The sequence below is a fragment of the Amblyomma americanum genome, chromosome 6 (genome assembly GCF_052857255.1).
Source record: "Amblyomma americanum isolate KBUSLIRL-KWMA chromosome 6, ASM5285725v1, whole genome shotgun sequence".
Classification (NCBI taxonomy): Eukaryota; Metazoa; Arthropoda; class Arachnida; order Ixodida; family Ixodidae; genus Amblyomma; species Amblyomma americanum.
Window position 1 is genome coordinate 196865791 of NC_135502.1, and position 17447 is coordinate 196883237.

At 47.6% G+C, this 17447-nt stretch overlaps 1 protein-coding gene across 15 annotated transcripts in view; it reads left to right on the forward strand.

Annotated features, from left to right (window-relative positions):
• Positions 1–17447, forward strand: part of LOC144094329 (phosphatidylinositol 4-phosphate 5-kinase type-1 alpha-like) — a 107017-nt gene that overhangs the window by 33581 nt on the left and 55989 nt on the right. For all 15 annotated transcript variants that reach the window (XM_077628289.1, XM_077628293.1, XM_077628284.1 and 12 more), the window contains exon 11: positions 6009–6141. In XM_077628289.1, the coding sequence (XP_077484415.1) occupies positions 6009–6141 (133 nt within the window). The remainder of the gene's footprint in view (positions 1–6008; positions 6142–17447) is intronic.

Consider the following 17447-nt stretch of genomic DNA (forward strand, 5'->3'; position numbering starts at 1 on the left):
ACCTGAATAGCATGAAACAGTGATGCCCATGCACCTTAGGTGTGCATGCTGTGGCAGGCATGATGACAATTCGAAGTCTCCATTGCCGAAATTAAGTTCAGCCGCGTGGTTTCGGTTTCTCTTTTCTTCCCACGGCTGCCATCCTGTGTGCTCATTGGCCAGTCGCGTCGTTTCGGGTGCTGCTTGGTGCATCACTGGTCTTTTGTTTTTATTTTGGAATGGAATCGTGTCATTCTAACACCTAGCAAACCTGTTTCCCTCACTTTCATTGACGTGCTTCTTCCATTCTTCTGGTACACTGAAATGCGCTGTTCAGTCCATGCAGTGAAGCATCCTGTGAACGCGACAGGGCATATATGTATATGTGGGAGGAATAGCAAATGCTAAGCCTGTCCAAGCCAATCCGTCCACGGCAGCAGATGGCAAAGACTCTGCTGTTTATGGCAGCAACGTCACTTGCGTCTGTGTTATGTCAAAAAGTTGAACTGTCAGGTTCCGCAATCTTTCTGGCATGTAACATATTTACACGACTGTGATCGAAAAAGCAGAGGGGTCGACTTACAATTGAAACCAAAGCATGACGTCATAGATAAAGGCAAGACAAACAAGATATCAGGGATGTTGCAACGTGTTTGCAATTTTGTTTGTTCACTCTGCAGCTCTACCCAGTAGCATTCGGCTATTTTGCGCATTTGTTGAGAAGGATTTTTCTTTTTTCATTTTTTTACCTACTACTGCACACTCGGTGCCCATGGAAGTGTTGATAGTTGATGAAAGGGCCGCTGTTCTAACACCGTGGCACCACCACTCGGAACAGCAGTGCTTGTGGGGAGTATTGGCAGCTGATGGAAGAGGCAATGCCGCTCAGACAAAGTTTCTCTTTGGGTGTATTTGACACATTTGACTTCACTGGTAGGCACGTTTTACCAGTTTTTAATCTAGGGCTTCGTCAATTGTCATTTGTGCTTCGGGCCCGATACGCATTCATCTCTCGCTCATGGCTACATTCAAGGTGGCTGTTATTCTTTACACCGAAGAAATAAACAACTTTCTCAGGCTGCAAGTTTTATGTTTTGGGACAGGTGATGCAGGTGTGGTGGCTGCAGCGAGGCAAAATTCTTAGGTGTTCCACGCAATGTCGTGGTGCGGTTGTTTGCGAAGTGCGGGATTTCTCTGGATGACGACGTTAGAACGACTTGCTGTGGGACCACAGCAGTGATGACGACGGCAGTACTCGTGAGGACGATGACGCAAGCGTGGACAAGTGATCCAGTGACTAATTCATTTTCATTTTTTGCCAACGGGCATGTCTTTCTTCTTTTTGTTGCTGACATGTGATATGGGGGAGGGGAAGGGAGTCTACTTACAATTGTGTAAATATGGTATCTTAGTCCAAAAAATCGAGTGCTTGGATTCCACAGGGCCTGAAGTATAGGTCATGAATATGCAGTTGTCCCTATGGCACACATGGCATTTTCCCAGTAAAGTCCAAAATATTGTGCAAGTCTTGAGTTATTGAAGTCTGAAAAACCGGTCGGCTGCTGCATAGCTTTTTTGTGAGAATCACCTTAATATCTTTAATCTGTGCATACCAGTTCTGTAAGCCGTGGCGCTTTTTGGTCAAGCTGCTCTTGCATCTTTAAATTTAATCATAATCATCATTCATAGTCTCGCAGCTAATTGCCAACTGTTTGGAACTAGTGAGTGTTGCGGAAATGCCCAAAATGGCAGACTTTAAACGTAGTGTAACATGTCGTAACAAATTCATTCTGTGCAAGGACTGGTTCCACTAGTCTTAGTTGCTTGTTAGGGGCGGCCGGCAAGGATTGCGCTGCCGAGTTTTTGCCGGCAATGTAAGCAAGACACTAGACAGGTGAAGGCGGCTTGCAGAAGCATGATCTCTTATTGATGGCCTCTAGCAGGCTTATGTTGTGCACCTTGACTTGACCACGCCTGTAGTCCCGTGATGAGCTTGGGAATGCTAATGGGCTTTAACAAGAATCGGCTCACTTATTCCAGCAGCGACTGTTTTGTTCAGCGTACATTCAGTTTTGAGAAAGGTAAGGTATTCTGCAAAGGCAAGACAACCGCTGGTCCTTAAGGGTAACAGAGTGGATTCCAAGAGAAGGCAAGTGTACCAGGGGGTGGCAGAAAATTAGGTAGGCGGATGAGATTAAGAAGCTTGCGGGCATACGATGGATGCAGCTGGCAAAGGACAGGGTTAAGGGGGGACGCGGGTCTTTGGGACCAAAAAATCGCGAAAAAATCGACTTTTCAATTTGGTCATAGTTGGATAAGTCTCGTTATTTTCCATCTCAATTTCAAGTTTCATGGCTGAATACCGCGTAGTTTACGAGAAATCGACTCGCAAAGATGCAATTTTGACAAGAGAGCTCGCAAAAATAGGTTAGAAAATGCCCGTTTTGCGTCGTGTGTCGCGTCAAAAGTGGCCGGCGCAGCTAGCTAGAGATGGGTCGCTCAGGAGTGAGCCGGATCTTCTGAGCCGCTCTTTTAAAAAAGCGGGTGAGCCGTGGCTCAGTAAAAGTGAGCGGCGGTTCTTTTGGAGATCCGGCTCTTTGATCCATAGGACCGTAGTCCCACGTAGTGATCCGTGCCGAACTGCGAACTGTCTGTTCCGTCAGAGCTGGGTCGCTGGGTCTTCTGCCGGGTGCGATTTGCGCGCCATCTGTTAGCAGTGCGAGAAAGCTGGTTTGTCGCTCAGTTAGCCGTGTCGAACCGTCCGTCAGAGCTGCTGGGTGCGATTTGCGCGCCATCTATTAGCAGTGCGAGAAAGCTGGTTGAGTGAACGGGTCGCCCGCTCGCTGAACGAGAGATCCGGATCTCCAAAGGAGGAGCCAATCGGCTCACTGAGCCGAAGACCCGGATCTTTTGAAGAGCCGGGTCTTTGGCTTAGTGAGCCGTTTGGCTCCTTTGGAGATCCGGATCTTTTGAAGAGCCGGGTCTTTGGCTCAGTGAGCCGTTTGGCTCTTTTGGAGAGCCGCTCTTCTGGTGAACCGATTCTCTCGTTCAGTGAGCCGTTTGGCTCTTTTGGAGAGTCGCTCTTTTGGAGATCCGCTTCTCTCTCGTTCAGTGAGCCGTGCGGCTCTTTTGGCGATCCGCTTCTCTCTCGTTCAGTGAGCCGTGCGGCTGTTTTGGAGGGCTGTTTCTCTCTCGTTCAGTGAGCCGTTCGAAGAACCGTTCAATCAGAGCCGGGTCTTCTGGCAAAGTGCGTATGTCTGGGCGAGTTGGTTGAGATACATTGCGAGCAAAAGAGCGTTCGCAGAGCTTGTCCTCGCTTTGTGTTGTCCTGCGGTGTTGTGTCTTCCTTGTTGTCGTCCGTTGTCTGCGAGCGCTGTTTCGCTCAGAACGTGTCTTCTGGCAAATCATTGGCAAAGGATGGCGCCGTTTGTTGACAGCTGTTGTTCGAGCGATGTCTCACGACTCCCACCGATCGTGCATCGTGAGCTGGTGCAACATCTCGAAGGTATTAGTAAAAATACCTATAACACGGTTATTCTACTAATGCACATATCGTTTTTTTTTTTAAGCCAAATAACTTAACTCTATAGCAGAGGTTACAGTGTAACCTGCTAGTTATTTGGCTTTCATGAAAACAAAACGATATATGCATCAGTAAAATAGCCGTGTAGTAAATTCAGGCATGGTCTCTTCCTTTTCTTAAGAGAGGAACGGGGCCTCTCCAGGCAGTGTTTGAAGATGGGGACGATTGTCGAATGCAGATGATGAAGAGAGGAAATATATCTACATAAATGTACAAAGGCAAACTGAGTTACAGAAGCAGATCTCACACAGACGGCCGAACTAACTGTAACTAAAAAAAGGTAATTTTCACACAGAGAACATACACTACAAGGCCTTACTTATTGACCCACGTGTTAAAGCCTAGGTATATTTCCAGAATTGTGGAGAGAGGGAGTGGAAAGGAAAGAACCACGGCTCACTCGTTCTTTAAAGGAGTTGCTCAAAAGACCCGGCTCTTTCCTGAGCGACCCAAGTGAGCGGGTGAGCCGTTCAAATGATCCGGCTCACTTCAGTGAGCGGAGCCGTTCTGAGCCGCTCACTGAAGTGAGCCGTTTTGCCCATCTCTAACTGCTAGGCGACTTTGGACTCGTTTGAAAGAGCAACGCCTCAGCTTTCTTTCCCGCCAGAACGAAAGGTCTACTGCGATTGGTCGCCGAGAAAAAGACAGAAGACAAAATATAAAATTCCGCAATGCTATTGGCTGTTGGACACCACGTGGCGAAATTCAAACGCCTCATTGGCCGGCGCCATTTTTTTAAGGCTCCGCGCTCGTCCTGCGACGCCATTTTGAAAAAGACCGCCGTGGCTTGAAACCGTATCGGAAGTTTGCAGCGCGCATAAGTTTGGGGAAAAAATGTAAAAAAGGCCGCAGAAAGTAAGCGGAAGACACAAATTCGTCGGCAGTGATGTAAACCAGCAGCAGCGGAGTGCCTGAGCATGAACCGGCGTTCGTTCCGAGCGCAATGCATGTCGCGACTGCAGAGGATGACGGAGAGCCGGAGGAAGGTTTTTATTTAGAAGTGATCGGAAGAGGGATAAGGGAATAATGAGGCACAAGAGTGCAATTCGGCGGTCGTGATAAGCACTTGTTTACTAACTTCGGCGTCCGCCTTCGACACGGAGCAAATTGCTGGGTCGGGCGAGATTGGCAGCAGCGGTTCAGATTAGACTCATTTCTTCCCAGCGCTGATCGCGAGGATTGCGAAGCACGCCGATGATAAAATCGCCAGTTTGGCAGAAATTTTGCGCAACCTAGCGCAAGATGCGGACGCTAGCGAATGAGCATGTAGACGCCAACCCTCCATTGCCTGCGGAGCTACCGATGTGGTCGTAGATTTGGTGGCGGTCGACAGACAGCTTCACAGTACAGTGCGCACCCTCGTAATCATTTTTGCAGCTTGCTAAGCGGCGGCAACGGCCAAAATGTGATTCAGACTATCCACTATGCGCCTCCTAAGCTGTTTGTTTTGGTAAATTAAGCACTGTAATGTGATTATACAGCTTCAAAATGTTTGATTTCGTTTTTTTCGTTTTTCTGTTTCATTTTCTGCACCACCCTACACACTGCTGACAAGCTTTTCCCGGCTTTGGTTCGCGTGATTTTCACCATTCTTGTTTTATTTGAAAGCTGAATAATTGAACCTTGCAATAAAACCGTTAACAGCACTCTTAATAAGCTGTGAAAATATTAAACGGCATAAATAAAAATCACTTTTTTTCCTTGCCACTTTTACGTGAACTTCAAAACATTGTAAATTTGGTTACACAAGGGCTAGAATACCGAAAGTACCCTTATTGCAAGCATTAATAACAGTAGAATCCACTGGGAAAAATATTATTTGAATCTGTGTAGCCAATTTTTTCAAAAAGTTGTCAAAATAAAATAATTTTACCGGAATCCTTGAATTAATAAACGGCATAATATACACAAAAATGGACACCATATTTGAAATCAGCACACTAAAATACATAATAGCTGAAGTTTTCATTATGCTAAGTCCAATATTAAAAAATTTTTCTCTAAGATCCTATTCCCCCCGTAATTGGAGACATGGGAAAGGCTTTTGTCCTGCAGTAGGTGTAGTCAGGCTGATGATGATGAAGTTAGTCTGCTTGATCTGAACCTGTTTGTACTAGCAGAGAACACTGGCTGCAGTTGGGTCCTCGTAAAACCTCAGGGTTTCCTTGTTTCAGAGAGTAGAGTGAGAAGTCATTATCATAGACTTTGAACATATTGAAATCTGGCAGGCAGTTTTGGACTCACTGTTCAGAATTTTGGGCTGCTTATTTGCTACTCTTGTTAGCTTGTTTGATAATTGACACGGTCCATCCGCTTAGGACCTTCCCTTTCACTTTTGAGGTGGTAGGCGGTACATTGAAAGACTGTAGAAACATGTGAGCTGGGCCTCTCTTTAAGGGCTTCATCTCTTAACCGGCTCCTGTCCCTCCTGTGTCCCCCCCACCAGAACCGGTGGCATCCCAGCGAGGAACTCCAAGGGAGAGCGGCTACTCTTGTTCATTGGAGTCATCGACATTCTGCAAAGCTACCGGCTCAAGAAGAAGCTTGAGCACACCTGGAAGTCCATGTTTCATGATGGGGTGAGTGTTGCCACTTCATCAGCATTTTATTGCGAGGCAAGCTCAAAACGGCGCAAATTTTGATTTTAGTGCCATCCTGCCCTGCTATTGCCGAGGCCAGCAATAGCTGTGCAGGGCTCTCTCTTTGCAGTAAGTGGTGTTGGCGTCATTCGGACCGCATTTAAAACTGCTGGCGCTTGCCTGCTGCTGGATGAGAAGGATGCAACTATCATTCTAGAACACTGCTTGTGCCCGCGGGGGGATGTCGGCACGGCACCTGCTGAGTAAAAGAAAACAAGACACAAATTCCATTACTTTTGAAGGAATGCCTTAGGATTCAGGTGTGGCTGTGCAGCTCCAGAGACTATAGGGACCCAGGGAATGATTCTGCAGCAGTTCAGTGTGTGACTGGATGTTGTTTTCTAGAGAGAAGAACAGTGGTACGATAGGAGCCACACTTGTACACTGTGAAATTCATCCAGCCTGAATCAGCCCTACTTGCTAAATATGATATGTAAAGTTTAAAATAAGTGCTTTAGAATCTCAGTGACATGAATCGGGAAGGGTCATGAAAAAAATTTGTATCATGCGAAGTTTCGTATACAGTAGAATCTCGGTGATACGAATCTCAAGGGGAGGCGAAAATATTCGTATCACCCGAAATTTCTTATCACCAAAAAACGAGAGAAATCCGTCCCGAAACCATGAGACACGCACAAAAAAAAACGTGGAAAGATGTCACATATGTCCTTCTGAGTCGTCTTCTCCGCGAGGCTGGCCAGCAGACAATTTTTGAAACTGAAGAACTGGGCTGTAGTGTTCTCACGCACAGTCTCGGATGTCGCAGCACGGCGCAGAATATCGAGAGCATGCATAGTTTCGGCTGCCGACGGTGGTTGTTCATCACCATTTTGGCACTCATCTTCTTCGTCACTGATCGAAATTCCAGGCTGCAACGACACATCCTCCACGATGTCTTCCACTGTGCCCAGACCACAGGTGACAAGATTGTCGTCCGCGGTGACGAAATCGTCGGCACTGCAGTCATCGCCAAGTTGGTTCCAGACTTCAACCGGTTTTGGATCTGGCACTTGCGAGGTGGTGGCCACTATGGATTTAAAAATCCCACACTTTGCGAAACAATTCGTGATGGTTGCAGGGGAGACACGCCACTGCAAGAAAAGGCATCCAAAAGACTAATCTTCATATTTGCGTCCTTACAGTCAATCTTCGCCAGGAGGCGGCGCACCAACAGACCTTTGAAGTGGTGGTTTACATTTCTGATAATGCCAGCATCCAGTGGCTGCAAAGGACTAGTAGCGTTCGGGGGCAGGAATACCGCTTTGATGCTCTGTAGCGTCATGTGCTTTGGATGCGCCGCACACTGGTCCAGCAGCAAAACAATCTTTCTGTTCTTGCATGACATCCTATGGTCCAAGTATGTGACCTACTCCCCGAACAGAGCCAACGTCATCCACACCCTTTTATTGGCTCCATATGTCCAGGGCAAACGACCGGCTGCCTTGAAGCATCGGGGCTTTTCGTATTTCCCAATAATGGTCAGTTTCATTTTTTCTGACCCCGTCAGCATTGCAGCAAAACAACACCGTCACATGCTGCTTACTTTTTTGACCTCCCTGGCAGGCTTCGCCCTTGAAGCGGAGACTCTTTTCGGGCTGAAGATTGTAAAACAGCCCTGCCTCGTCAATGTTAAAAGCATTGCGAGCGTCATATCCTGCGATGAAAGACTGCAGCATGGTTGCCATTCAGTCTTCAGTGACGGAGGTGTCAACCTTTTTCCCTTCGCCACAAACGGTTTTGTAGGAGAGGTCATGCCGTGCCTTAAATCGATGAATCCAGCCACCAGAGGCCTGAAAATTTTCAATTCCAAGTGTGAGTGCGATGTCCGCAGCCTTCTCACACACAACTTTTCCGTCAACGTTGACACTGGCTGCGGTGAACTCTTTAAACTATGTTAGGAAAACTTCTTCTAACTTTACATGGAGAGCATTCTTTTCTTCTTTGGAGTTTACGCCAAAGTGCTGCACATTCTGCATAATTTTGTCCGACGATCATAGACAGCATAGAAATTGGCAGGCCTAATTCCTTGGCCATGTCAGTGCGCCTTTTCTTGGGCTCTTCATCCAACTTCTTTAAAATATCCAGTTTGTCCTTCAAGGACAGCACCTTCCGCTTTCGCGACATCGTACTGATTTCAGTACCTTTCAGGCTGATGCGATCAATGCTCGTAAAATGACACATGAAAACAACATGCTGCACTCCCGTAGTCGTCGCGCACGAGGGAACAAAGAAGCGGGAGCTGCTGCTGGTGTGACGATCTGCGCGCTGGCTGTAGCGCAAAGACTGGCGGGACAAGCGCGCAGGGACGCGAGACATGTGGAGAGTACAAATCGCACCTGACCTGTTAGGTTGGCTGGTTCGCAGGGCGAACGGACCAATAAGCAGTGGCACTAGCCTCGAGCAACAACAAAGTAAAAAGAAAAGGGCGAAGAGGCCGCCCCCAAAAACTTGAGAGAGAGAAAGCTTCGTTTGTCTCGTCAGCCTCCCTGCTGCCGCGGAATCCCAAACCGGCACTGGCGCATGCTGTGCCGATGGCGGCTCTACGGTCGCGGTACCAAAGTTTGTATCACCTGGCGCAACACGGGAAAGTGTTCGGAACATCTGAATTTTGGCTCATTGTACACAGTGCGTTTCGGCGGGGGAATTTTACGAATTCGCATCACACCGAAATTCGTATCAGCCGTGTTCGTATCAACAAGATTCCACTTAATCTAAAACGAACAAAATCCTTTGGCAGAAGCATGTAAAAATGCATTCACGCAGATCTGTTTACGTCTGATAGAATTAATTCACGTCTGCATGGCCACAGCTCGCTACTCGCATTGCGACTGGCGATTGCTTCATTGGCGATGTGCAGGCCGAACTTGTGACGTCAGCAATGTGCAGGTGGCGCCACCGCTGACTGATCCTTGTGCATGCAGCATCACTAGCAGTTGCAGAGTCTGATGTGCGGGCAGTGCTTGGTGCTCAAGGGTGCAGTCACAGCTCGGGAGTTCTGATCGTATCATCCATAGTGGAGTGGGAGAGTGTTCGGGGCATCCTTAAGTGTGCACATTGTACGCCATGGGAACTTTACATGCAATAAAACCTTGACAATTGGAACTTTGTTAATTCGAAATCCTGGACGGCTTGAAGAATTTCTGCAGTCCCATTATTTAACTGGATAATTAGAAGCGCCAGCCTGCACTGTTCCGGTTAAGTCGAAGATCTGGGGATGCTGTGCGAGAATGCCCGATCCTGATTTCGCCACAAACCTGTGAAGCAACGGCCCCTCAGAGCCACGAAGCGGTGGTGATACTTGATATGCGAAGCGCTTCAGCCCCGGTACGCCAGCATAAAAAGCCGTCTATGTTATGGCTTGTGCAGTGCCGAAACGCACACCTGTGCTTTTCCTGCGACGCGGCCATTCTTGCTTTGTACCCATGACATGTTGACTGTGCGCAATGCTGACCTGCACTGTTTATTTGAGACATGCCATGGTTAGAGGGCTAGGTTAGGCATCTCTTTATTTGCGACGTCTAAGTGTCTAGACAAGTGGCGCATAGTATGCGCCCCGTGCCAGCGCTCATTCCAGGCGGGACGCATGGGGCTCCAAGCGTCCAAAAAGTCGTTAATTCATATGCAATTCAGTACCACAAATGAAAATTCGAATTGCATGCCGTTTGCCCGGCTCTTCCAAACCAGGGTGGAGCGCTGCTTTTTTTTTTTTGCTTTTGATCTCCATCGTCTTCAGGCTGCCGTCCTTGTGATCGCATTGTTGCGCGTTTATTGCTGTGAGCTGCGCGCGGCGCGCCAGAAGACCATTCCCAGGAAACTACAAAACTAAGTGCGGTGGCGGAACATTGTATTTGTATTTGGAGTCAAATTTTTTAAAGCAGCATGGGCTACGAGTTGGGAGGTCGACTTTTATGCAGCAGCATGCAGTAACCACAAAGTTCTTCCAATAAAGGTTGCACGTACTCGCAACAAAATTTTTTGCCTGGGTCTCATTGTCTTGCCGTGATCGGCTAATTTGAAAACCTGGTTAATTCGAACATTTCTCACAGTCCCAATGACTTTGAATTAACGAGCTTTTACTGTACTGTAGAGTCTCAATGATATGGACCCGGTTCATACGAATTTCGCGAATTCGTATCATCAATTCCCCGCCCAGAGTGCATTGTGTACGCTGTGTGGAATTTTGGATGCTCCGAACTCTCTCCCTTTCCTCAATGGTTTGATACGAACACACGAGTCGCAACCGTACCATTGAACTTTAAGCGCAGCCCGCACGTCGCCAAAGTCGCAGTTGCTAATCGCGGGGTACGCATCGCGTGCAGTGAGCGGTCAACGTCGCGGTCACTAATCGTGCGGTATGCATCGCAAGTAACGAGCTGTGGTTGCACAGCAGTGAATAAGCTCCGTCAGCCGTAAATAGATCTGTGCAAATACATTTTTAATGCTTCTGCATACGAATTTTGTTTGTTTGGATGATACAAAATTTCGGATGATACGAATTTTTTCGTGACCCTGTGAGATTCTTATCACCGAGATTCTACTGTAATTGTATCGTCCCAAAATTTGTATCAGCCGTGATCATATCATGAAGATTCTACTGTAGAAATGTGTGAATGTGAAGTTATTAGTTTTGATGTGAACGTGAGAAAGATAGAAACTGGTTGCAAATAAAATCGAATATTTTTGAATAAAACTGGGCATCAGTGCGGGTAGTTAGACTAAGCAGAAACACGTTCTGCAAAGACAGCTGAGAAAAGAAATGTATTTTAAACAGATTTCGTTTGCAATTCATCATCAGCATACAGTAGCCGACAGAATTTTCGTACTCCAATTATTCGGACTACACTGAGGAACCATCACACCCCTCATAGGAACATGTGCACGTTCACGACCAATATTTCGAACTCTTTGGAGTCCAAAAAGTGCGATTTTTCAGATCAAAATACCCTATGTACTTATGTAAGGGCCCCACTTATTTTCTGCGGTTTTTACGGGTTGTGGCCCCTGCATGGGACCAGCATTTTTCCGCTAAGTTTTTCCACTTACAGCGGAGCAGCCCCTGTTGTGGGCCTTTTTTTTATTCTGTGACGTGCAGTTTTACGACAAATTAGCATAGTCCCGGAAAATCCTTCAAATATACATAATACATTGAAAGTATGGATGATATGACGCGCGTCCGACAACCGGCACAAATTAACTGGAAAAAGTAAAACGGAGCTAGATCAGCTTACTGCAAATATCACGAGATTCTAAGCTCAGATTAAGATCCTCCCAATGTCTGGCACTCAACTGACCAACAGTTAGGAGCGGTGCACCCGCATCCGTCATTATGAGGTGTCGTTTGCCTGGTTGGTTATCCACGTGCGGTTCAGTGTCAAAGGTCTTGCGGAAATGAAACGTGTTCTTGTAGGTTTCCTTGGACTTTGCAATCGTCATAGCCCCATGAAACATTGGTCTTGCTTCGCACCTGTGTTGTACGTTCCTGTCTTCATCCTGTGTTTGCGCTGTTCCCTTTTAAGCATTGTTTGCAGCGCATTTGCGGCACGACTCTTGGCCGTCTCACAGTCAGGTATTTGTGATGTGAGCTGTTGTGGGCATGACGATAGCATGAGTGTGGCTTAAATACAGTGCAATATTATCACTTGCAAACGGAACGGAAGTGACAACGAAGTTCAGAGTTTAGAGTCCAATTTTTTGCTGCAAAGTGAGATTTTGAAGTTCAAGGATTTTTGGGCTGTTTGATTATTCAGACCTTTTTCTGGGTCCCGCTCAGCCCAAAAAAGTGGTCGGCGACTGTAATATACAATATCAGCAAGGCCTACCAGTTGGCTTGTGCGAATAGTGAGCTTTCAATTCGATTTGAATACGAAGCAAATAATTTTGAAGCAAAGTGAATGTTTTCAAATCAAAGCGAATAATTTACAGCTGGAAAAGTAGTAGTAAATGAAAGAGGCAGTTCATTGGTAGAGCTGAATAGCATATGTCGAAAGATGAGGCGTACAGAATTACCAGGCCAACTGAAATAAAAAAAATGACAAAAATTCTTTGAAATTTGCACTAAGCAATGTTTAATCAGCATGAGTCAAAATGCATTAGGCATCATAGCCTCAAACACTTACCATGCGATTCGTTACATGCTGATTCATACTCCAGACTTGCACAGCACTGGGTCATGAATCATACAGCTCAGTGTACAATCGTGACTGAAATTTCGGACCCGTCGCAACTGATGCTGAAATTTCTCCATCCTCATTCGGGCTGCACATGGTCACTTGACGGCACTGCGCACGTGTGATTGCATGTTCGTACCTCTGCCGGAGGGAACTGTGGCCATATTCGGCCATTACGCAAAAGTTGTAAGATGTCTGCTAGGGCATCGCGCAAGCACTAGAAGTGGAACATGGCATGCCTTCTTGTACCAATCAGAGGATGCAGTAGTACTCGGCATTTCTGGGAGGGCCCTTGCGTAAACCAACCTCGCTTCGTTACGTGTTGCACTGCTTCAGACGGAGACGCGTTGTCGGCATGGGCGAGCGCGGGGAGATGCGAGCCCTCTTTTCCTGTGCACATTTACGGTTGCACAAAGGAGCAGGATGCTCCTACCCTTGAAGAGAGCAGGTTTAAGGTATTCTTCTGAGGCGAGTACTTTCGGCGGAGAAGCATGGGGAAGGTGTACCCCTACACCAAGATTGCGAGTGCAAGAAAATGGTGGCTTTTCAGAGACTGTGCGCCTGCATCAAAACTCTTTGTGGTACCAGCTTTCCAATTGAGGTACCTAAAATAACTGGCATTTCACCTCTTATAATTTCAGCCGTTGAAGGCGTAAACAAATAAGATGTCGTCGGCTTCGAAGTTGATGTCTACCGACACTGCAAATATGAAAGCCAATGCCAACGGATAGCTAACGTTGGTCATGTTGGTAGTTCTGCATTCTTCTTTGTCATCCTCATCATTCGCACCCTCTGTGAAGTGGGCGCAGCACAGCTCTCATTGCGATGTGTTCACTTTCGCGTCTGGGCTTTGTCCCATCACGCGTGCTCCTCGGTGGCATGTCAAACTGTGCAACCGTCGAAGGCCGAGTTTGTGGACGCGGCCGCCACACTGTATGCATGATTCATGCCGACATCTAGAGCAGCACAATTGCACGGAAGTGTCAGGGCGAGCGTAAGACCATTTGACTGCTTCTTCCAGCCGGTTATTTTCCAGAATTCTCGAACTTTGAGATAGTTTGAAAATATTGAGGTTTTCGAATATTGCTAATGCTATATTTGAAACGTTCGAAATTCGCACAACCCTAGTATTTTGTGAACACCTTCAAAGGGCCCTATGCCGCCGCGGTGGCTGAGTGGTTGTATAACACTCGGCTGCCGGCCCGAAAGATGCGGGTTCGATCCAGGCCGCGGCGGTCGAATTTCGATGGAGGCGAAGTTCTAGAGGACCATGTACTGTTTGATGTCAGTGCACATAAAAGAGCCCCAGGTGGTCGAAATTTCCGGAGCCCTTCACTACGGCGTCCCTCATAGCCTGAGTCGCTTTGGGACGTTAAACCCCCATAAACCAAACCAATCAAAGGGCCCTGGAACACTTTTCTGAGGATCGTACATAAACTCTCTCATTCACTACCATATTTACATGATAGTAAGTTGACTCAAATAAAAGTAGACCCCCCTTCCACATCATATTTCTAAAAAAAAAACAACTTTGAAGGTCGTTTACGCTTGGCCTTTAATAAACAACGCAATAACACTATCCTGCGGCCTCTGCTTATCGTCAGCCGCGATTGGCTGCTGGGCGCGGGAGCGCTCGTGTGCACATTTCAAACCGAAAATGTGTTAGTCACTGGACTACTCGTCCACACTTGCGCCATCGTCCTCACTAGCGCTGCCATCGTGATCGCTGCTGCAGTCCCACAGCTCGTTGTTCTAACATCATCGTGCAACGAAATCCCGCACTTTGCAAGCAGCCACATCACGACATCGCGTGGAACAGCTAAAAATTTTGCCTCGCTGCAGCTGCCACACCTGTATCAGCTGTTGCGAACGTCGAACTTGAGGCCCGGCACGCAGTTCGTTTCTTTGGCATACAGAATGACAGCCATTTGGAATGTAGCTGTGAACGAGTGCCGGTCGCTTACTGGATCTGGAGCACAAATGACAAACCACTACTATATTAAAAACTTGTGAAACACTGCCGGAAGTAGTCAAATGCGTCAGAGCCAAAGAGAAACGCGTGAGTGGTGTTGGTTCTTCCGTCAGCCACCAACACTTTCCGGCACCAAGGGGGGGTGCCGCTGCGATTGGAACAGCGGCCCTTCCATCAACTATTGACGCTTCTTGAGCGCTGAGTGCGCGGTTGGAAGTAAACAAAAAAAAAACGAATGACGCCTACTAAGAGTAGAACGCGAATGCATTATCGGGCCGCCGCCACTTATCAGCAACCGCAATCTGCGAACCACATGTGGGGAGTGGACTGGTGCCGGTTTGCTGCTTATCGGCAGCCACCGGCGGCCTCGTGCAGGGTGGGGATGCCGGTTCTGCGCGTTGTCATAGCAGCTGCTGAAGGTCAGCACCAAGAGCGATGCGACGGAGCCGCGCAGCAAAAATGCAACCACGCTGTAGCATGCCTGATATCTCGTTTGTCTCACCTTTTTTTTTTTTTTTGGTGCGATGCATTGGTTTCGATTTTAAGTCGACCCCCCCACTTTGGATTTTGAAATTTTGAAAAATAGATCGGCTTACTGTCGTGTAAATATGGTACATTCTGTCATGAACAGCTGAGCCGAATAATTATACTTCTGCACACAGGAGATTTTGACAGCAGGGAACCTACAATTGTGTGCAGAACTTGGCGAGCCCTTTCCGGTGACTTTTTCGTACCTATGCCTTCTCCATCTCATGCTGCTGCTTATCTTTGTTAAGAGATGGCTGTTGGTTACACTCTTCAGACATCATGTAGCTACCATGGCCATTCAGCCACGTCGCTCTGGTGGGCCAGGAAGCTTTGCCCCTAGGGAATTCCCACACGTATCTGTAGCTGGCGTAGCGGCCAATTGGGTGGGGCCGGTAAAGGAGTGCTGACCTTTGAGCGTGCGAAAAGCAAGCAGAGGAGACGAAAAGGTAAAAGATGCTGAAATTCAAAATATCACTGCTGATAACTCGGCTTCTGACAAACACATTCAAAAAATTCTTGCCAGAGGATACTGTGCATAAGGGCCACACCCCTAACGTGGCAGCTCGTTATTTCTTTCATGCGTCCTTTCCCAGGAAAACGTCCCGCTGTAACTGCATTAAGACCCTGCCATTTTTTTTTCCAAAAGAATTGACACCAATTTTTTGGGGGGGGGGGGGAGGAGGTGTTACACGAGAAAAAAGAAAGTCTCCACAGATTTTAACACAATAAAGCCACCTAGGTGGCTCAGTGGTTATGGTGCTCGGCTGCTGACCTGAAAGACGCGATTTCAATCCCGGCAGTGGCAGTCGAATTTCGATGGGGGCAAAATTCTAGAGGCCCGTGTACTAGTAGTGCGACGTCAGTGCACGTTAAAGAACCCCAGGGGGTCGAAATTTCCGGAGCCCTTCACTACGGCGTCTCTCATAGCCTGAGTTGCTTTGGGACGTTAAACCCCCATAAACCATAAACCAAACCATCTTCTTCGAACTGGCACTTCGACGGCGATCTCTCTCCATGGCCCCCTGAGATCCGTTGCTTGTGACATTCTTGTCTATCTGCTGTAGAATTGCAGCTGATGCATGAAAATATCATGCATGATTATCATCCATGGCTGTCTGGCCATTTCCTGTGCATACCATTGCTCGCATAGCCAGGAGGTTGACATCGAATGGGTTGCAGGTCTTCGAACTATCAACTCAGGGCGATCTCCATTCGGTCGCGATGTCTTCGCAGTTGTCGTACATGACGGTCAGCTGCACCGCGAGGCCATAGTCACAATCACCTCTCACTATATGCAATATCTGGCTGTACATTTTGCATCGCAGAGATTGAAGGAGCGAGGTGAGTGATTCTATGTTCACTATGACATAAGGAGCAGCACGCTGGTCCGACACTGGCGCCGTTGCCGCACTGCTTGCCTCTGCAAAAGGCTCAACCTTCCGTGCTGTTTTTGAAGTGCCGTTTTTATCACGGGCGTGAGCTTCGCGCACTTCTCTGTCGCTGATAGCATTGGTGCTTATGCGAATGCGGCCGGAGTCGACACTGCGCACGTTGTCAGAGGAAGCAACCTCGCGCACTTCTCTGTCGCCGATAGCATCGGTGCTCATCCGAACGCGGCCTAAGTCGACACTGAAAACTTAAGTTTGACGAAAGCTCGTCTGGTCGGGTAAAAGATTCATTTATAAAGAAAGGAACGCCGACCAAAGGTTGTCAATACGAAGACGTATCGGCTTCCATACGGAAGCCTTGGTCACTGCGCAGTCGACACTGTGCACCGATCTCGCACACTTCTTCATCACTGATAATATCAGTATTTGTCGTCGCGCGGCCTTAGTCGACACCTTGCACGCCATCAGGGGAGGCGTCCTCGGGCACAACGGCCTTATCAGGTCATGTCGGAGCCTGATTGTCCATCACATGCCCCCAGCACGCTTTGTGCCCCTACCTTTCTTCCGTGTACAGCCAAAATGATGATGAGGTCGGCGTTTTTTCGCACCACCGGGCATGGCAAACCGAAGGATCATGTTAGGTACAACACGTTTTTGCAAGAGCAATCAATACCTCTTCAAATTGGCAGCAGGCACCACCACAAGCTTCCTTAGCCAATCAAAAACCACGATTTTGGTCACATGATTCAAGCAACCAATAGAAGCCCACTTTGCGGATAATTATTGTCGTTGCTTATTTTTTTTATGCACAGTGCTCAGGGTTGCTTACTGAAAAAATTAAACGCTGAAAACGGGAGCTTTTAAACAAGACCAAAATGTCGCCGACGGAGTGCGTAGTTCCCGAGCTGCAGGCTGTTGAAATAGGGCGAATTTTGACCTCAATTTAAAGGTCCGCATGCTGTAGTCGTTATTATTAGCTGTTATAACACGTGAAATAAACTTAGTTTTGAAGCCAAAATGTGCAGATCGGTGCAGAATGGTCTCGGGAACGCGAAAATGAAGTGATTAAAAATGCGATTTGTGGACCGATTTTCGTCTCTCTAGTGCCGCGTCCTCCTTTAACTGCTGCGCCACTGTGCCAGGAGGGCTACGAGGACTCCCCAGGATGTGAATTAGAAAATGGCATATGTA